The following is a 22,603-nucleotide window of genomic DNA, read 5'->3' on the forward strand; positions in this document are numbered from 1 at the left end:
AAATAAATGCACAGAAAGCAAGTTATTTTCAATGGAAAGGAAGCTCTAGAATGAGGGCTCATAGGATTAAGGTGAAAGGTGGTAGATTCTGGAGTAATATTTGGAAATATTTCTTTATAGAAAGGGTTGTAGATGGAAGTAACAGCTTCCTTGTGGAGATGGTAGAGATAATGACAGTATCAGAATTCAAGAAAAGATGAGTTAAGCATACATAGAGGAACTCTGAGGGAGAGGATGAGACTATAAAACTGAGCAGAAGATGTGGTTGAACAGACTGGATGGGATGTATGACATTTATTTGTCTTTATGTTCAGTGTTTCTATGAAACCATATCATCAACTAAGCTCTCTAGGAATTAAATACATATCAGAAAGAAGAAAGAGGAGCATGATAATTCCATTTCATATGTCAACTAAACTGTAGTTTTAAAAACTTTACCACTGCTGTCTCACTGAGGCTGCACCCCTTTAAAATAATAAAGAACCAAGTCATATTTTATAAAACCATGATACTAATCATAATTACAGCAGTGAAAAGAGTGAAGAGGTAGACATGAAGCTGACTGATACACAGTGTGAATGCAGACTACTGTACTTACCTTTCACATTGACTTGCACTTCATTGGAAGCAGTGAGTCCTTTGGTATTGTGTGCCTCACAGCTGAACACTGCCTTTTCATGGAGGCCTGCCAGAGAAAAATATCTTCATGAGCATGAAAACCATCTGACAATGGCCAATACACATTCTATTTTTCCATTCTTCTACTACAGCCTTTCTGGCAACATGGATTTTCAACCTTGCAAACTGTCTTCCAATTCTCAAAGCCACCATTAACTAACACCACTTCGCAGATTAGTCTCATTTTTATAAGCCTGTTTTCCAAATCCTCTCAAGTCAAAATTCCAAGGAGACCTACATTATCAGAATCTTCCAACCTCTGCTCTGGTGTATGAACATTTGGAAGAAACAGAGGCATTCTTGCTGCAAGAACAATTAGCCAATTCTTTCCCATTACTACCTGAGTATGCTATTTAATCCCTAAATCCATCACCCCTAGTCCATGCCCAGCTCCAGGGGATTGGGGAACAACAGGCCACTATATATATATATACATACAGTATATACAGAGCTTCTCAGTCATTTGAGGTATAATAGTCCAATTTACTTCACTGATCTCCTCTCTACCTGACTTGCCATCCTGATCAAAAATATATTTTGACAATGTACCTGTCCACTTTGTACTTGAAGCTCTCACTCCACTCACCTGCTTATGTCTCTGGCCTAACCTGTACCTGGTCTGTGAGGATATACAGCTTTGAACTGACTAAGCTGAAAGGTTTCATTAGTAGCCATTTATTTAACAATGGTCTTCTGCTGAAAATCTTGGTAGCAACATAAGAACATGAGAGCATAAGAAATTGCCATGCTGGGACAGACCAAGGGTCCATCAAGCCCAGTATCCTGTTTCCAACAGAGGCCAAACCAGGCCACAAGAACCTGGCAATCACCCAAAAACTAAGAAGATCCCATGCTACTGATGCAATTAATAGCAGTGGCTATTCAGTAACTAAACTTGATTAATAACCGTTAATGGACTTCTCCTCCAAGAACTTATCCAAACCTTTTTTGAACCCAGCTACACTAACTGCACTAACCACATCCTCTGGCAACAAATTCAAGAGCTTAATTGTGCGCTGAGTGAAAAAGAATTTTCTCCAATTAGTCTTAAATGTGCTACTTACTAACTTCATGGAATGCCCTCTAGTCCTATTATTTGAAAGTGTAAATAACCAATTCAAATTTACTCGTTGAAGACCTCTCATGATCTTAAAGACCTCTATCATATCCCCCCTCAGCCGTCTCTTCTCCAAGCTGAACAGCCCTAACCTCTTCAGCCTTTCCTCATAGGGGAGCTGTTCCATCCCCTTTATCATTTTGGTTGCCCTTCTCTGTACCTTCTCCATCGCAACTATATCTTTTTTGAGATGCGGCGACCAGAATTGTACACAGTATTCAAGATGCGGTCTCACCATGGAGCGATATAGAGGCATTATGACATTTTCCGTTTTATTAACCATTCTCTTCCTAATAATTCCTAACATTCTGTTTGCTTTTTTGACTGCTGCAGCACACCGAGCCGACGATTTTAAAGTATTATCCACTATGATGTCTAGATCTTTTTCCTGGGTGGTAGCTCCTAACATGGAACCTAACACTGTGAAACTACAGCAAGGGTTATTTTTCCCTATATGCAACACCTTGCACTTGTCCACATTAAATTTCATCTGCCATTTGGATGCCCAATCTTCGAGCCTTGTAAGGTCCTCCTGTAATGTATCACAATCCGCTTGTGATTTAACTACTCTGAATAATTTTGTATCATCCACAAATATGATAAACTCATTCATTGTATTCCTTTCCAGATCATTTATATATATATATTGAAAAGCACCGGTCCAAGTACAGATCCCTGAGGCACTCCACTGTTTACACTTTTCCACTGAGAAAATTGACCATTTAATCATACTCTCTGTTTCCTGTCTTTTAACCAGTTTGTAATCCATGAAAGGACATCGCCTCCTATCCCATGACTTTTTAATTTTCTTAGAAGCCTCTCATGAGGGACTTTGTCAAACGCCTTCTGAAAATCCAAATACACTACATCTACCGGTTCACCTTTATCCTCATGTTTATTAACCCCTTCAAAAAAATGAAGCAGATTTGTTAGGCAAGACTTCCCTTGGGTAAATCCATGTTGACTGTGTTCCATTAAACCATGTCTTCCTATATGCTCTACAATTTTGATCTTGTGAATAGTTTCCACTATTTTTCCCGGCACTGAAGTCAGGCTCACTGGTCTATAGTTACCCTGATCGGCCCTGGAGCTTTTTTTAAATATTGGGGTTACATTGGCCACCCTCCAGTCTTTAGGTATAATGGATGATAGTTTTGGCATATAGTATGTATGTATTTGATTTGCAAAAGATTGTCATTGTAGTATGATAGTTTATGAAATAATTATATATTTTACAATTTAAAAGACTCCATAGTATTGCATGTATTATATTGTAATATTCTGTTGATAGATTTCTTCTTTTAACATGTAGTTAGATGAGCTTCAGTTTTATGACATGTTAGCATATCAAAAGCTTAACCATAGTGGTCACCTTAGTCCTTTAATTCTGTATAGAAACCCTACATACTGGAATATTTTTCCCCAGATGAGAGACTTTCTTCCTGTCTATAAATGCAAAAAGTTAAAACAAGGATTCTAAGTAGCTCTTCAAAACCAATATCCCGAAAAAAAGAACCTACAGACTTAGCAAAATAGAATTACATGTTCAGGACAAAACATCACATGATGGGCTTGTAAGGCTTAAAAACTCTGTACTGTTTCAACATCACAGTATAAGTTTATTGTCTTACAATTTTTTTAAAGTACTTTGGCTTTTGCTGCACAACAAACAGCAATTTTCAGTAAATTATAGTGACAGCAACAATCACATATAGCACAGTGTATAAATAGCATATTCAATGAAAACCAAAGAAATGGGCAAAAGATAGGATACAAAGATTTGCAGACAGCTTTATACTGTCACAGAGTTTTTCCATACATATTTTCTAACATCTGCAATCTGCAAATTGATCAATATTACCCTAACTTGTCAGATCTTGGAAGCTAGGTAGAGCTAGGCCTAGCCAGGCATAGCACGACCAAGTGTGCAAACTGTGCAATTGCATGGAGCAGCACACCCGGAAAGGTGGCAGGCCGGCAGATCAGAGGACGGAGAGCGCATGCTCATACCCTCGTCTGGCAGTGGCACTCTCTCCGTCTTCAGCCCCCGGAAGAGGATATGAGCTCAAAGTCTCTTCTGGCGGCTGAAGAAACAGAGGACCACCCGCATCACCGTGGGGAGAGGGGGGCACAGCGGCGATGGTGGGGACTCTATGCACAGGGTGGCACAGAAGCTAGTGCCAGCTCTGGGCCTAGCTAGTACCTGGATGGGAGACCAGCAGAAAAGACCAAGTGCTATGAGTTGCAAAAGAACTGAGGTGGAGTTGGTTCAAACCGCAAGGAGGAACTTTGCAGGTCCCCACAGTTGGCTGGAAGAACTGGCAGTGGCAGAGGCCCAACTAGAGCTTCATCTATACCAGCCTTCGTTCCCCTTAGGTTAAGCCCTCAGATGTCAGGGCTGGCAGGACTTAGGTGTGGGCCTCTGTTGCTAAGGTGGAGATCCATGGAAGCAGTCGAATCACAGTCCAGGGTTCAGGGCAGGCTGAGTACAGGCATAGTTGGAGACAGGCAATAGTCAGAGCAGGCGGCGTTCAGACGTGGTCAAGAGTCAGGCAGTGGTCAGTTGCAGGTGGAGTTCAATTACAGATGAGAATAAGGCAGTGGTCAGTGGCAGGCTGAGTTCAATCAGAGAAGAATGACAAGCCATAGTCAGAAGCAGAGATCTGTCTGAGGGAATAGGCAGGGAGGGAGGCAAGGAATAGCACAGGAGGGCAGGAGAAGTCACTGAAGAACCGAAGACTTGATCACAGGATGAAGATAAAGAACTGAAGACTGACCACAGGACAAGGACAAAGAACTCAAGAACGAAGGCCAGGGACTGCCAAGACGAAGACCAGGAACATAGGAATGAAGACCAAGGACACAGGAACGAAGATCAGGAACACAATGAGGCAATTCGCTATACTGTAGATAGTCAACTTATTGCCAAAGCAAGGAAAGGTAGCTGAATTGGCCTTTTATAAGTCCATAGCAATGATGTCATCATCAGGTGCCATTGGGGTTTTCCTGCCATGGGCCCTTTAAGAGAAGTGAGGTTGAGCACATGTGCACTTTAGAGAATCCCGGAGAAACAGTCACATAGGAGGCAAGTCGAGCATGGGGCCTGCCATCTGTTTAGAGCAGGAGGTTCATCGGCATCAGCAGGAGTGGCAGTAGAGACCAGCGGGACACAGCAGCCTACCCAGCATCTATCTGGGGGCCCCCCTCCAGCATGGGAAGGATTTGTGTCTGGCCTGGGGCTGGAGTTAAGAGTGGTGGTCTGCAGGCCTGCCCTGCGGATCACCGAACACAACAAAACCCCTGCAGTATCATGTCAAAAATGTCATGGCCACTGTAGTGGGACTGTAATAATAATAATATTAACAACTCCAGAACTCTCAATACATGTAAAAATAAAAAAGAATTCCAATCTCCCGTAAAACAAGAATTACAAAATAAATATAACAATAAAAAAGGACAGTACAATATAGTCAGTAATACAGCAAAACAATAACCCAACAGGAATAATTGCATAATCCATCAAATTGCTCATACCCTCGATAAAGATAAGGTAAAAAACAGTTGAATGATAACGATGCACCAAACTAGACGTTAGTACTTGTTACCTACAAATGCATTTTAATATTAAATCAAATCCGTCTAATATGTTCCTAACAAACAAGCTTAACGTACAACACATAGTGTTTTTTTATATTAATTTGTTACCGCTTCACAATGGCACATGGTTAATTTGTAATCTATACCACTCACATTTTTTCATTATCGTGCCTTTTTGTAAACCGTTGTGATGGTTATCTAACTCAACGACGGTATAGAAGAGTTTTTAAATAAGTAAATAAATAATTGCTGATCCAACTGAATAAATAACATTCCATAAAAATCCCAAAAATTAATCATAATACTATGGAAATGATCATAACTTACATGATCATTGATCAGATCATTCTTTTTTTATTTTTTGTATATTTCACTTTTCGGAACTTCAAAGATGATAGCATTCAGGATTTACAATCTAACAGGTTGATTTTAAAAGCATTGCTTCCGTAAAAATGGCCACATATGTACGTATGTGGGTCATGCACAAGCAACACATATTTTAAAAAGCCACAAAATATGTGTGTATTTACGCGTCCGTACGTGAGGAATAAGGGTGCGGAAAAGGGGTGGGGCATGGACAAGTCATTGGCATTCTGGGGCAGGGCCAAGACTTATGCACGTAACTCCGAATTTTAAAAATGGACCTGCAGTGTGTGTACATTACTGCTGCTCCAGAGGAAGAGCTGCTCCAGAGGAAGAGTAAGTCTGTAAATCTCAAGTTTTAGGGCTTATAGGACAACTGGGCAGCATGCAGGATGAAGAACCAGAGGGGTCTGAAAGACCTCACTATTAATTGAACAAACTGCTGAACTAATTGGAAAACTGGGAATGTGCCTCAAATGAGCATTTTTTTAAATTCGCTGACATAAGCATGCAAAAGCAGACATGGTCCCACTGAAGACACACATGCTAGCTGTTCGAGTAACCTCTTAAAATTATGAGCAAACATATGTGCACACAAAAGATGGAGCAAGACTGCACTCAACAGCAGTAATATGAAAGATATAAGTGGATATGGAGTAGATGAAACTCCATTTACAGTAGAAAAGGTATGGGAAGAGCTGAAGAATCTGAAAGTGGACAAAGTCATGGGGCCTGATGAGGTTCATCCCAGGATACTGAAGGAACTCAGAGATGTGCTAGTGGGTCCGCTGTGTGACCTGTTCAATAGATCCCTAGAAACGGGAGTGGTACCAAGAGATTGGAGAAGAGCGGTGGTGGTCCCGCTTCACAAGAGTGGGAACAGGGAGGAGGCTGGCAACTACAGACCGGTTAGCCTCACTTCGGTGGTGGGAAAAGTAATGGAGTCACTGCTGAAAGAGAGAATAGTGAACTATCTACAGTCCAGAGAATTGATGGACCAGAGGCAACATGGATTCTTGGATTCTGTTGGAGACAGAACACATGGAGATCAGAGGCTGAATCTGGGTGAGAACTTGGCAGCAACTGAGACCCCTCAGTCGCTGGAAAGAGAGACGGTATGCTTCTACAAGAAAATCACCAGGGACTTCCCAGCCCATTAACCCAAGGACTGTTTACTAGACAGACTGAGCTAAGTAATTCACAATTTCAAAGAGCTATCTAGAAATCAGGATATGTTCCTTCTTCTACATTATTGTTATGACTGCCCTCTGTACACAGCATAAATATCCCCTGTGTGAATAGCAAGCAAGAATACTTCTTTCAGTGGCAGGCTGTCCAGAGCCCAGCCCCTGTGCCAGCTTTCAATGGAGGGAAGAGTGAGCTGTACCTGTCCCTCAGCACTGGATAAAAGAGCCAAGGATTGGGGGTTTTGGTTTAGCCTTCTGGGGAGATAAACATAGTCAAGCTACAGCATCCAGCATGGGAATATCACCTTCCTGCATTGATTTCAACTGAATCCCATTGTTATATGCACAACCTAGCTAGGACTGGGGATTTGGGGGAATTTTTTTTTATTTTCTGAATACTCAGATGCAGTATCTCTTGGGTTGGGCTGTATGTTTGTCTTCTTTCCTCTTTTTGCACTGAAGCTTGCTCGGCAGACTAGATGGACCATTTTGGTCTTTTTTTGCTGTCATTACTATGTTACTGTATGTTACTATGTAAATACATGCTGCTACACAGTCAACTGCAATGTCTATTGGTTCATTTTAATTGGTTTCATCGTATTACTTATTTAAATTAGAATCTGCCAGTTTATTTTTTTAATACTACAGCTGCTTTTCTGTTCTTATATGCCAATTAATGTATATATATTTTCTGTTCCTCTTATTCCTATTTACTTACTGTTTATTTATGAGTTACCAGTAAAAACTGTTATACTTGGTGTGTTGACTGTTACGAGCGCACGCGGGCGCGGTCGTCTCGGGCGGGTGGTGAGCCCTTGGGCCACGGTAGGACCCCAGGAGGAGCCCAAGGCCACACCGTGGGAGGTGAGCTGAGCAGGCATGGTGAGCCAGGCAGGCAGGAACAGAAGCAGGGAGTCCGACCCTCAGCCGGACCTGCATGCCCATGGTAGCCAACACGGGGAAGTTGACTAATGAACGGTCCTCCGACTGTTCCCGGCCCTTTCGGACCTGCCGCAGGGAACGGCAATGGGCAGCAGGCCGGAGAGAGGCGAGGGCAGACAGAGTCCTTAAACAGAAGACATCAAACGGGGCAGAAGCAGGCTGAAGCAAGACGGAGACATCAGGACAAGGGCTGAAGCGAGACACAGGAAAGGTCCAGGCGAGCAGGAACTCCGATGCTGGGATCCTCACATCCGAAGCCCCCTCGGCTGGCAGAAGCTCAAGAGCCCGTGGGACGAATCCCTCCTGTTGGCCACTCCAGGGCCCAACAGGACAGAAGGCTCAGGAACCAGGTCAAGGCAGAGACAGGTAGACATCCGGACAAGGGCTGAAGCAGACACTGAAGACAAGGCTGGACGGGAACATTGCACTGTCCATCAGGGCGCCCTACTCAGCCCGCCCGTGGGACTGAGTCGCGGACCACCCTGTCCCAGACGCGCCCTACACAGCCCAGGAAGGCTGGTCGCGGACCACGCTGAGAAGGAGGGTGCAGGGAAGACCCAGGCGAACAGGAACTCCGATGCTGGGATACTCACATCCGAAGCCCCCTCGGCTGGCAGAAACAGGAGCAGACATCAAGAAACACGTCAAGGCAGACATCAGGAAACATGGAGGACCTGGATCGGCAAGGTTACAGACAACTGTAATGCACAATCCGAAGGCCTTGTGCAAGTGAACAGACAGTCCTTAAATACTGGAGGTAGAAGGCAACTCCCTGGGAGGAGCTTGCCAGGACCGCCCACCGCTGGTCCTATAAGTCAGGTGGAGAGCTGCGGGCCAGCCCCTAGGGAAACGGGCGTGGCTGGTAACAGGAAGTCCAAACGCTGAGGCATGCAAGCCACAGGCACAGCTAGGCCTCTCAGGCCCTGGAGCAAGTCCCGGATGGAACGTAGGCGAGGCCCTGGCTTCAAAGCGGCCTCTGGAGGAAGGTAAGAGACCTCCTGTAGCGCAGCAGCAGGGGGGATCGCAACATTGACTGCATATGGGAGTAGATTTTAAAAGGTTGCACATGGGTGTACATGTGTGCGCGCTACCCGGCGCGCACATGTTATAAAATCGGGGTCGGTGTGCACAAGGGGGTATACAATTATGCACCTTGCGAGCACCGAACCCATACCGCGCCACGCTGCCTTCCCCCATTCCCTCCCAGGCTGCTCCGAAATCAGAGCGGCCTCAGAGGGAACTTCCCTACCCCCCACCCCACCTTCCCTTCCCCTACCTCTCCTGCCCTTTTCCCCCTACCTTTTTCTTTTTTTCTTTCTTGTTTCCAAACTTACTTCAGCCCTGGGGCTGAAGTAAGTTGTGTGCGCCGGCCGACTGCCAGCGCGCGATCCCAAGCACAGGGGCAAATGGCCACTGTGCCTGGAGACTCTGGCCCCTCCCCTGCTCCTGCCCCGGACCGCCCCTCCCCGCCCCTTTTTGCAAGCCCCGGGATTTACACCCATCCTGGGGTTTTACGTGCGTCGCCGGGCCTTTTTAAAATAGGCCCGGTGCACATAAGACCTTTTTAAAATCAAGCCCATGGTGTATTGTGAAATAAATAAGGGGTTACCCAAGAAGGGGCACCAGGTGTGGTACTGGGGTCGGGGACAAAGTCTTGCCTCCTTCAAGGTGAGAAAACCCACAAAGATTTATCACAGAATTTCTTTTATGGTTAATTGACCCGCCCTTAGCTTGGATAACTTAAATTACCTCAGAGGAGGGTCATATTCACTAGCACCTTTCTCAGGGTCTCCATTTTCCCAGCGCAGTACTGCTGTGCCATACTTGACATGCATCCATAGCTATAGCAGTTTGAAGAGTCAAAGTCAGGGCCAAAACAGTAGTAACAGAAGGAGTATGTATCAGTGATGGCCATCTGTACCCACAGATGTATACTTTTAACCCACTAACTGTGGGCTTTTTTACCTTGAGCTTTTCCACAGAAAATATATAAAAACAGTGAGGCAATTCACAGCACTAAGCTCCAGAAAGTTGAACAAATATCAAGAGAGATACAGAGACTTGTCTGTGTGGTAACTTGGATGGAAAAAATACCGAGGAGTTTATGAGGTAGCATGTGCACATGGGAATTGTCACACATGCTCAGAGCTAGATCCATGTTGATATTGTCGGATGATATCACCCCGCACATAATGGCTAATTCATGCTTGCTTGTCAACAGACAAGTAGTATTCCATATAAGCTGCAAAGGGGCTTCTGTCTGCTTCTAATCACCTTCTCCAGTCTTAGTCCTCTCCAAGGGCATCACATATGGTGGCAGAAGTGGGATTACCTGTTCTAAGCTTCACAGACAGGGACCCACACTAGAAGAAAAAAAAACTTTTTTTTTTTTGGGCCTGGCTGCAACGGTAGTCACACACGATTTTTTTTTGTTGTTTGTTGGTTCCGGCTAAGGAGAGAAGCTCCGCCGGAGGGAGGGAACAGAAGAAGTGAGTTAGAGCTGGTGAAGCAGGCTTTTCCTTTGTTTGGAAGAAGGGGAAAGGTTTCCGGTCTTGAAGGGGCAGGAGCTCAGAATAGCCTCTGCAGGAACCTCCCTGAGAAATGGAGCAGCTACTGCAAACCCTAGTGGAGGGACAACAGCTCTGGGCAGCCGCTCAGACCCAGTATGCACAGCACCAGCAGCTACTGCAACAATTGCAGCAACACCTGGAAGCCCAAGCACAGCTTAATGGCCAATTACTACGAAGGACACCAGCACCAGGGACCGATGGGGTACACACTGGAACGGAACAGAGTCCAACCCCACCAACACTGGAAATTCGGCTGACAAAGATGGGGCCCCAAGATGACCCGGAAATATTCCTGGTCACCTTTGAAAGTGTGGCGGAGGCCATGGCCTGGCCTAGGTCCCAGTGGGCTATGAGAATGGCCCCACATTTAACCGATGAAGCCCAGGCCGCATACCGGGCCCTTGACAACCAGCAAGCCCAAGACTATTAGGAGGTCAAGGCTGCCGTACTCGATAGACTGGGACTGTCTAAGGAATCTTATCGGAAAAGTTTCCGGGGCTTAACCTTTACACCAAGAGAGAGACCCCGGATTCTGGCTCAGAAATTAAAGGACCGGTTCTGGCGGTGGCTAGAACCTGATAATAAAAGGGGAGTTGAAGTTGCGGAGACTGTCATGGCAGAATAGTTTGTGGACGTTCTCCCCTCCCGAGTGCATGAATGGGTGCGGTGAAAGATAGCGGGGACCCTGAAGGATGTGATTTCCCTAGTAGAGCGTTATTTGGATGCTGCAGAGACATCCAAATAACGCTCTACTAGGGAAACCACATCCTGCTGTGCTTACTCTAGCAGAGAAGAATTCCCGAATAAAGGGCTTGGAGAAAAGAAGAAGAGAATCGAGGGGTGGAACCCTAAGCCGCTATATCGGCCGAGAAGTGAAGAGTCTCCCTACCTCACGAGACCCTGATAATGCATTAGAGGGACCTGAGGGCAGGACGAGTAAACATCTAGAAGCAGTGAAGCCAAAAGGGACCTGCTTCAACTGTGGAGAGAGGGGGCACTTTGCTCGGGACTGCTATCAAGTGGAGGTTGAATTTATGGATGTCATTTTCGTGGCCCCTTACTTCTGCTCGTTTGTGGACATTCCCCGCTCGGGGTTTATAACCTTTGTGGTTCCGGTGGAGCTAGATGGCGATTCAACCCAAGCCTTAGTAGACTCGGGAAGTGTATAAACTCTCATTCGGAGGGAACTGGTCAAAAAAACACAGATTGATTGTTACCAGAAAAGAGAAAAAAAAACACAATGCATGCAGAATTTCAAGATCCATAACCAAAAGAAAAATCTAATTGAGATGGATAACTCTGTCAACAATGGCACAACTGCAAAAAGAAAGAGTGAAGTGAATAACAAATCTCAACTAAAGTCTCATAAGGAGTCCAGGAAAAGCAATAACCTTAAAGAGAGTAACTGGAAGGCTATGACCACAAATGCTCATAGTTTGGGAAATAAAATCCCAGATCTGCAGGCCCTAATGACTGAGGCAGAATTGGACATTGTTGCTATCACAGAAACATGGTTCACAGAATCTCATGAATGGGATACAACAATACCAGGCTATAACTTGTTAAGGAAGGACAGAGAGGATAGAAAAGGGGGAGGTGTGGCTCTTTATGTCAGAAACAACATCCAAGCATCTGAGCTGCAAGGAAGCTGGGGTAAGGAAGAAGCTCTATGGGTCGACCTAAAAAAAGATGACGGAGCATCCATTTATATTGGAGTGGTTTACAGGCCTCCAAACCAAAAGGAAGAGCTGGACAGAGATCTGGTTGAAGACATCCATAAGATAGGTAAGAAGGGAGAAGTGGTGATCGTTGGTGACTTTAATATGCCAGATGTAGACTGGAAAATCCCATCTGCAGAAACTAAAAATAGTAGAGCAATAGTGGATGCCATGCAAGTATCTTTGTTCAAACAAATGGTGTTGGAACCCACGAGAGAAGGAACTATACTCGACTTAGTGCTCACTAATGCAGATAATGTCTCTGATGTCAAGGTGGGCGCCCACCTCAGCACCAGTGATCATCAAACGGTATGGTTTAATATCACTAAAAGAATATGGAAAAGAACCACAAAGACCCGAGTTTTACAGTTCAAAAACACGGACTTTGAGGAAATGGGGAAGTACCTGGAGGAAGCACTAAAAGGATGGGAGATCGAGAGAGATGTGGATCAGCAGTGGGCCAATCTAAAAGGAGCAATCACCAAGGCAACTGCTCTATATATTAGAAATGTAAAGAAAAGCAAAAGAAAATTGAAACCTATCTGGTTCTCAAAGGAGGTGGCTGACAAAATTAAAGCTAAAAGAACAGCATTCAAGAAATATAAAAGATCCCAAAGGGAGGAGCACAAAGAATATTTGTTTCAACTGAGGGAGACAAAGAAATTAATCAAGTTGGCAAAAAGTCAAGCGGAAGAGAGGATTGCCAAGGATATAAAAAATGGTGACAAAACATTTTTCAGATACATCAGCGAAAAGAGAAAGGTCCAAAGTGGTATAGTGAAATTGAAAGGTGGTAATGATCAATGTGTGGAGAGGGACGAAGAAATGGCAGAAATATTAAACGAATACTTCAGCTCTATGTTCACTAAAGAAGACCCTGGAGAAGGACCATCTCTACACAAGAAACTGGAGGGAAGTGGAATAGATGAAAATCCTTTTACAGTAGAAAATGTATGGGAAGAGCTAAAGAATCTGAAAGTGGACAAAGCCATGGGGCCTGATGGGATTCATCCAAGGATACTGAGGGAGCTCAGAGATGTTCTGGCGGGTCCGCTGTGTGACCTGTTCAATAGATCCCTAGAAACGGGAGTGGTACCAAGAGATTGGAGAAGAGCGGTGGTGGTCCCGCTTCACAAGAGTGGGAACAGGGAGGAGGCTGGCAACTACAGACCGGTTAGCCTCACTTCGGTGGTGGGAAAAGTAATGGAGTCACTGCTGAAAGAGAGAATAGTGAACTATCTACAGTCCAGAGAATTGATGGACCAGAGGCAACATGGATTCACCAGGGAAAGATCCTGTCAGACAAATCTGATTGACTTTTTTGACTGGGTAACCAAGGAATTGGATCAAGGAAGAGCGCTCGATGTCATATACTTGGATTTCAGCAAAGCTTTTGATACGGTTCCGCACAGGAGACTGCTGAATAAAACGAGAAGCTTAGGAGCGAGGTGGTGACCTGGATTGCAAATTGGTTGACGGACAGAAGACAATGTGTGATGGTAAATGGAACTTTCTCTGAAGAGAGAGCGGTTTTAAGTGGTGTACTGCAAGGATCGGTGTTGGGACCGGTCCTGTTCAATTATTTTGTGAGCGACATTGCGGACGGGATAGAAGGTAAGGTTTGTCTATTTGCAGATGACACTAAGATCTGCAACAGAGTGGACACACCGGAAGGAGTGGAGAGAATGAGACGGGATCTAAGGAAACTGGAAGAGTGGTCGAAGACATGGCAGCTGAGATTCAATGCCAAGAAGTGCAAAGTCATGCATATGGGGAGTGGAAATCCGAATGAACTGTATTCGATGGGGGGGGAAAGGCTGATGTGCACGGAGCAGGAGAGGGACCTTGGGGTGATAGTGTCTAATGATATGAAGTCTGCGAAACAATGCGACAAGGCGATAGCAAAAGCCAGAAGAATGCTGGGATGCATAGAGAGAGGTATATCGAGTAAGAAAAGGGAAGTGATTATTCCCTTGTACAGGTCCTTGGTGAGGCCTCACCTGGAGTACTGTGTTCAGTTCTGGAGACCGTATCTACAAAGAGACAAAGACAAGATGGAAGCGGTACAGAGAAGGGCGACCAGGAAGGTGGAGGATCTTCATCGGATGACATACGAGGAGAGATTGAAGAATCTAAATATGTACACCCTGGAGGAAAGGAGGAGCAGGGGTGATATGATTCAGACTTTTAGATACTTAAAAAACTTTAATGATCCAAAGACAACGACAAACCTTTTCCGTCGGAAAAAAATCAGCAGAACCAGAGGTCACGAGCTGAGGCTCCAGGGAGGAAGACTAAGAACCAATGTCAGGAAGTATTTCTTCACGGAAAGGGTGGTGGATGCCTGGAATGCCCTTCCGGAGGAAGTGGTGAAGTCTAAAACTGTGAAGGACTTCAAAGGGGTGAGGGATAAACACTGTGGATCCATCAAGTCTAGTGGGCGTAAATAAAGAGGAGGCAGCAAAACACTGCACGGAGCGGCAGTAGCCACAGAGGCATTCACGGAGTGGGATGCCAGTGGCCAGTAGTTGGTGTTCCACCTTCAGGCAGCAAAACACTGCACAGAGCGGCAGTAGCCACAGAGGCATTCACGGAGCGGGATGCCAGTGGCCAGTAGTTGGGGTTCCACCTTCAGGCAGCAAAACACTGCACGGAGCGGCAGTAGCCACAGAGGCATTCACGGAGCGGGATGCCAGTGGCCAGTGGTTGGTGTTCTGCCTTCACGGAGGGCTGCCATCTCCAAAAAAAACAAAAACAAGAAAGAAACAAACAAAGCAGGGGTGGGTAAGAGTATGGGGCAGGGGTGTGGCCTGCTTGTTGCGGCGGTTGCTACCCCTGATTGAGCTGGATGTTCACTGGGATGCGGATACGGCGCCGCTCTCTGCATGGTGGAGGGGTGGAAGGGAGTTGGGGCCGGAGGGTGCTGGAAGCCAATAGTGATGGGTGGGAGGGAGAAAAAGGGTGGGAAAAAAATAAATAAATGGATGAACTGCGTGGCTTGCTGGGCAGACTGGATGGGCCGTTTGGTCTTCTTCTGCCGTCATTTCTATGTTTCTATGTTTCTATGAACAGACAGTGACCCTCACTTGTATACATAGAGACCAGAGACAATACCCGACCAGTCAGGTCCTATTGAAGACTCCAGTGGGACAAGCGACAATAGAAGTGGGAGTTCTCCCCTGGATACCATATCCGGTGATACTGGGACGAGATTATCCAGACTTTGGGACTCTTTGGGCCCGGCTCATGAGGAGCCCAGCTGACTTCAGCGAGGAAGAGACCTCATTTCCAGAGGTCTTTCTGTTAGAAGACCTGGACTTGTATATTAAAAATCCTAAGATACCCAAGCCTCGTAGACAACATAGGATAGAAAAGTATAATTATTCCCAAGGTTTAGAGGCAGTCGTGGAGTTAGAGGGGGCTCCCAAACCCATAGAGGTTCCCTCAGACTGGATAGGCGAGGGAAAACCCCGGGAATTTTAGGCGGGCCCAACAAGAAGATGGGACACTAAAAGGGGCCCGGGAGAATATACAGATAACAGATGGGGAATTAGTCTTTGGGGTGGAGGGTCAAAAGCCAGCCCCCCTTTTTTTGTACTCAAGAAAAATCTAGTATACAGAGTAGCAAAGGGGAATCTGGAAGGCGAAATGGTTGAGCAGCTTTTGGTTCCCCAGCAGTATCGTCAGCAAGTGTTGCGGCTTGCCCATAGTCACCTTTTGAGGGGCCACCTAGGGGAAGAGAAAACACGAGGAAAGATTTTGGCCCAGTTCTATTGGCCTGGCTTGTATCAACATGTTCAAGACTATTGTCAGTCCTGCCCCACCTTTCAGCTGACCAGACCGGCAGCAACGCATGTAGCTCCCCTACTGACTATGCCAATTATAGAGACACCTTTTGAGAGGGTCACTATGGACTTGATAGGCCCCTTAGAGAGGTCTAGCAGCGGAAACAAATATATCCTGGTCATTCTCGATTATGCAACCAGGTATCCAGAAGCTATTCCCCTGCGAGATATGAAGACTCAAACAATAGCCACGGCCTTGGTGGAGGTGATTTCCCAGGTGGGGTTACCCAAAGAGATATTAACTGACCAAGGGACCTGTTTGTCTCTAAAGTGATGAAACACATTTGCACATTATTGCAGGTAAAAACCCTGCGGACATCAGTTTACCATCCACAAACTGATGGGCTCGTGGAGCGTTTTAACAAAACTCTCAAACAGATATTGAGGAAGTTCATCGTGGAAGATGGCAAGAATTGGGACTTACTCTTGCCATATATATTGTTCGCTATTCGAGAGGTCCCTCAAAGTTCGACCGGGTTTTCCCCGTTTGAATTATTGTATGGTAGACCACGGGGAATCCTGGATGTAGTACAAGAGACCTGGGAGGAGGAACCCAATTATGGACGGAATTTGGCCGACTATGTGATCCAGATGCAGGACCGACTGGGGAGGGCAGGAGAGGCTGCCCGACTCTGCCTGGAAAAGGCCCAGGCTACCCAAGCCCGGCAATATAACCAGTCCACTGTTCCTCGGGTCTTCCAGCTGGGAGACCGCGTACTAGTGCTACTACCGACATCGGAAAGTAAATTGTTGTCCCGTTGGCAAGGTCTGTATGATGTGCTGGAGAAGATGGGCCCAGTGCATTATAAAGTTGCCCAACCTGACAGATGGAAGAACGTCCAGATCTTCCACGTGAATCTATTAAAAAAATGGGTTGCTCCGACTTGCAGTCTGGTCCAAGAAGAAGACTTTGGTCCAGATGTTTCACAAACTTCCGAGCCCCAGATGATCCAATATGGGGACCAACTTTCCACAATGCAGAAAGTGGACCTGGATAAACTAGTGACTCAGAATAAAGATGTCTTCTCAACTATGCCCAGGAGAACTCACTTAGCTTGTCACGATATTATTACAACCCCAGGAGTAATAGTTAAACAATGGCCCTACCGGATTCCTGAAGCCAGGAGGCAGGTGGTAGAAGCTGAGGTGAAAGAAATGCTTCGACTTGGAGTAATAGAGGAATCCAATAGTGATTGGTCCTTGCCTATTGTAATGGTACCTAAACCGGATGGTAGTATCCGGTTCTGTATTGACTTCTGGAAGGTCAATGAGGCTTCGAAGCTGGACGCATACCCGATCCCCCACGTGGATGAACTTATTGAACGCTTGGGAACTGCCCAGTTTATCTCCATGCTTGATTTGACAAAGGGGTACTGGCAAGTTCCCCTGGCGCCAAGTGCAAAGGAAAAGTCGGCTTTTTCAACACCGAAGGCACATTTCCAGTTTACGGTCCTGCCGTTCGAACTTCATGGGGCTCCAGCTACCTTCCAATGCTTGGTAGACCGCTTACTACGCCCACATCAGGGTTATGCAGCTTCCTATCTAGACAACATCATCATTTACAGTGGAGACTGGGAGACACACCTAAGGCAATTACAGGCTGTACTTACAAGTTTACGAAAGGCTGGATTGACAGCCAACCCCAAGAAATGTAAATTAGGGGGTCAAGAAGTACAATATCTGGGATACTCTCTTGGGAGAGGGAACGTCCCAGTCCCATAGACAAAGAGTAAAGTGAGAGCCTTTTTAGGCCTCATCAGTTACTATTGACGGTTCATACCAAACTTTTCAGAAAAAGCGGAGCCCTTCACATGCCTATTACAAAAGAAAGCCCCAGAGAAGGGATCAGCAGAGGCAGAGGAAGCCTTCCAGGGTTTAAAGAAAGACATATGCTCGGAACCTGTTCTACTAAGTCCGGACTTTACCAAGCCCTTTATAGTACAGTCAGATGCATCAGAGGTGGGTCTAGGAGTCATCCTCACACAAGAGAAAGGAGACGAAGAACACCCAGTAGCCTTCATTAGCAGGAAACTACTACCCCAAGAGAGACGCTACACAATGACAGAGAAAGAGGCCTTAGTTGTCAAATGGGCCTTGGAGGCTTTTCGTTATTACCTACTGGGCTGCCAGTTCATGCTGGTAACAGATCACCAACCCCTTGTCTGGGTCGCTCGGAATAGAGTCCAATGGACGAGAAATGAGGTGGTTTCTGGCACTCCAACCATTTGACTTTAAAGTTCGACACAGAGCAGGGAAGGTGAATATAAATGCAGACTTCCTTTCTAGAGAAGTCTCCCTTGTACAGGCAGGCGCTCAACCAAGGAAGATTGAACTGAGGGGGAGGGAATGTGATAGAGTATATGACAGAGAGCCTCAGATTGCCTGTGATAGAGTATATGACAGAGAGCCTCAGACTGCCTTAACAGACAGGCTCTAGCTATCTGGCTCGGTCCACCTTAAGACAGACAGGAAAGGGATCCTCAGGTGGGGGCATTTCCCTGAGAGTTAGAGAGGCCCCAGGGAGAAGAAAGAAGCTGTAATGGAGTGCTGTGCTCTTTTGGAAAAACTGTCCTTGCATTGTCAGTCTGCTGAGGTAAGCAGCCATTTTGATTCTGTCTTGCTGAACTTTTTGTAATTAAACTGTTGAAAAGCAGAACAGACTCCAGCCTGGTCTGTTCTCCGACTTTCTCCTGTCTTAGACTGCTCCAAGGGCATCACAGGGGGACAAAGGCATAGCAGAACAACTAAGTTAAATCTTTGCTTTGGTCTTTACTGAGGAAGATATTGGGGAGATACACACACTAGAATTGTTTTTCAAAGATGATAATTCAAACAAACGTAAACAAATTACTGTGGAAATGGGAAATTTAGTAATTCAAAGTTACAAAATAAAGAGTAACAAATCACTAGGACCTGTTGGAATTCACTCGAGTTCTGAAAGAATTCAAATAAGAAATTGCAGACCTGTTAACTATCATTAAAATCAGCCACTGTATCCCAATTTTTCAAAAGGGCTCCAGGAAACTATAGACCAGTGACGTCAACATCTGTGCCAAGCAAAATGGTAGAAGCTATTCTGCAAAACAGAATTGTTAGCTTCGTGGACCCTTGGGCCGACCGGAACCGATGGATGGAATGCTGTGAGGGTTTGCAGCAGTGGTCCTGACCGGTAGGCGGCAGAGGCGGGCTCGAGGATGGCCGGAGGAAGAACCACAGAAGACCCTATACAACCAAGGGCGCAGCAGGAAGATGAAGAGGAGGCGAGGCTGGCCCGGTGATAGAAGGTCTTCACCCTGGAAGCCGGCACTCTCCCGAGAGGAGTTCGTAAGAGTCCGGCCGCTGGGACTTAGGCGATTCACCCTGGAAGCCGGTGTCCCCCCAGGAGGAGCCCGTAGGGACCCGGCCGCTGGGACTTAGGCGGTTCTTCGGAGACGAGGTCTTGACGGAGTCCAAGGTGGAGAACCAGAGGGTCACCGAGAGCCAGTGCGCGTCTGGAGCCAGAGGAACCCCGAAAGCCAGTCCGAGTCAGGAGCCAGAGGATTACCGAAAGCCAGTCCGAGTCAGGAGCCAGAGGAATTCCGAAAGCCAGTCCGAGTCAGGAGCCAGAGGATTACCGAAAGCCAGTCCGAGTCAGGAGCCAGAGGAATTCCGAAAGCCAGTCCGAGTCAGGAGTAAGGAAGAGCAGGAGACGAAGCAGGAACACCGCAACTAGAAGCAGGGACACCCTGGGAACCTCGTTGCAAGGCAGGGAAACCTGGGGCTGCAGGGCTTACATAGCCCTGCAGCGTCTGACGTCATCCGAGGGAGGAGCAGGGCTTTCCCGCGCTGGCCCCTTTAAATTGAATGCTGAGACGCGCGCGCATCTAAGGGGGCGGGGCTAGCCGCGGCAGGACGCCGACTGCTCCATCGGAGCAGGAGCGCGGCGTTAGAGGCCCCAGCAGGCCTAGGCGAGGTGGGCACGGGCCGGGACCGCGTCGGAGGTAGGTGGCGATCCCGGGGTCGACCCGGGAACGCAACAGTACCCCTCCTCCTACGCCCCCACCCTGGGGGTCGCGGTTTGGTCGGGTGCGCCAAATGAAACTGGAGAAGAAGGTCCTTATCTAGGATGTGCGAGGAGGGTTCCCAAGAATTCTCTTCTGGGCCATACCCCTCCCAGGACAGAAGGTATTCCCACCGATGGCGGCGACAACGTACGTCCAAGACTTCCTTCACCGTGTACGTGTCTCCCTGGGTGGTGGAGGCAACGGTGGGCTCAGGCGGGCTGGTCCGGAAGCGAGAGAGTACCAGCGGCTTGAGAAGGGAAACATGGAAGACATCATGAATCTTCAGAGTGGATGGGAGACGTAACCTGTAGGACACTGCCCCTATGCGTTCGGCTACTGGGAATGGTCTAATGTAGCGAGGCGCTAGTCTCATGGAGGGAGTCCGCAACTGGATGTGTTTAGTGCTTAGCCAAACCTTGGTCCCAGGTAAAAAAACTGGAGCGGAGCGTCGAGACCGGTCTGCATATTCCTTGAACCGGGCTGTGGTCTTCCGAAGTTTTTCCTGAGTGGAGTGCCAGAGCTGATGGATCTGGTCAGCTGTCAACTGTGCTGCCGGAGAAGAGACCGTCACAGACAAAGGCAAAGGAGGCTTGGGTACCTTCCCGTAGACCAACTGGAAGGGGGGCTGAAGCGTGGCGGAGTGTTTGTGTCGATTATAAGAGAACTCAGCCCAGGGGATAAGGGAGACCCAGTTGTCTTGGAGATCCCCCACAAAGGCTCGGAGGAAAGCCTTGAGAGTCCGATTCGTCTGTTCGACCTGACCGTTAGCCTGCGGATGAAAGGCTGTAGTTAGATCCAGCTGTACCCCGAACTTTCTGCAAAGGGCCCTCCAGTACTTTGCTGTGACTTGGGGGCCTCGGTCCGAGGTAATATGCAGGGGTAGTCCATGTAGCCGAAAGATATGATGGACGAATAGGTCGGCCAGTTCAGGAGCTGAAGGCAGTTTGGCAAGTGGCACAAAGTGGGCCATCTTTGAGAATCGGTCAATGGTGACCCAAATCACGGTCTTCCCCTCAGACGGAGGTAACTCCACAATAAAATCTGTGGAAATGTGCGTCCACGGTTCCGTGGGAATGGGAAGCGGCTGAAGGAGACCCCAGGGACGGCCTGGTAATGGTTTCTGCTGAGCGCACGTAGGACATGACTGTACATAGAGGCGGACATCCTCCCTCATCCGTGGCCACCAATAGAACTCCGTTAAGAGCTCAAGAGTCCGGGCAATCCCTGGGTGCCCGGCCGTGAGGGAATCGTGCGCCCATGCTAAGACCCTCTTCCTGGAGCGGAGTGGAACTACAGTTTTCCCCGCGGGTCCGATGTCAGAAGCGGCCAGACAAACTTTAGCCGGGTCCAGAATGTAGCGGAGCGGTTCTGGAGTATCCTCCGTCTCTGTAGCACGAGAGAGGGCATCTGCCCTTATATTCTTGGCCGCCGGTCGATAATGGAGGGAAAAGTTGAATCGACTGAAAAAAAGGGACCAGCGTGCCTGCCGGGGGTTGAGTCTTTGGGCCCGGCAAAGTACTCCAAATTCTTGTGATCGGTGTAGACTATGATGGGATGTTGGGCCCCCTCCAGCCACTGGCGCCACTCCTCCAAGGCTAACTTGATGGCGAGTAGTTCTTTGTCGCCGATACCGTAGTTCTTCTCGGCGGAGGAAAACTTACGGGAGAAGCAGGAGCAGGGCCAGGTTTTCCCATTCTTGGAGGGTTGAGCCAGTACAGCCCCCACCGCCACATCGGAGGCGTCCACTTCTACAATAAATTGGCGCGAAGGATCAGGATGTCGGAGGCAGGTATCCCGTAGAAAGGCCTTCTTGAGTTCCTGGAAGGCTTGTATTGCGGGGGGAGTCCACCTACGCGCATCGGCTCCTTTACGAGTGAGGGCCGTCAGCGGCGCTACCAGGCTGGAATAGTGCGGGATGAAGTAGTGATAGAAGTTGGCGAAGCCTAAGAAGCGTTGGAGCGCCTTCACCCCCTGTGGCTGAGGCCAGTTCTCGATGGCTGCGACCTTATCCGGGTCCATCCGAAAGCCGGTTGAGGAGACAATGTATCCCAAGAAAGGCAGCGACTCTTGTTCGAATTGGCATTTTTCCAATTTGGCGTACAGCCGGTTTTCTCTTAGTTTCTGAAGTACTTGGCGGACATGTTGACGATGGGAGACAAGGTCCCGGGAGTAGATTAAGACATCATCCAAGTACACAATAACCGTGGTATGCAGCAGATCGCGGAGAACCTCGTTCATAAGATTTTGGAACACGGCCGGGGAGTTACAGAGACCAAACGGCATGACGAGATATTCGTAGTGACTGTCCCTGGTGTTAAAGGCGGTCTTCCACTCGTCACCCGGACGGATCCGTACTAGGTTATACGCCCCTCGGAGATCTAGCTTGGTGAAAATGCGGGCCCCTTGAAGGCGATCCAAGAGCTCCGGAATCAAAGGCAGTGGGTAACGATCCCGTCGGGTAATCTGGTTCAGCCTCCGGTAGTCAATGCAGGGCCGGAGAGACCCATCTTTCTTCGCCACGAAGAAGAAGCCAGCACCGGCTG

At 47.4% G+C, this 22,603-nt stretch overlaps 1 protein-coding gene across 1 annotated transcript in view; it reads right to left on the reverse strand.

Moving 5' to 3' along the window:
• Positions 1-22,603, reverse strand: part of MERTK (MER proto-oncogene, tyrosine kinase) — a 609,785-nt gene that overhangs the window by 432,330 nt on the left and 154,852 nt on the right. The window contains exon 5 of the mRNA XM_029594310.1: positions 599-685. Coding sequence (XP_029450170.1) covers positions 599-685 — 87 coding nt within the window. The remainder of the gene's footprint in view (positions 1-598; positions 686-22,603) is intronic.

Source organism: Rhinatrema bivittatum, chromosome 3, assembly GCF_901001135.1.
Source record: "Rhinatrema bivittatum chromosome 3, aRhiBiv1.1, whole genome shotgun sequence".
Lineage (NCBI taxonomy): Eukaryota > Metazoa > Chordata > Amphibia > Gymnophiona > Rhinatrematidae > Rhinatrema > Rhinatrema bivittatum.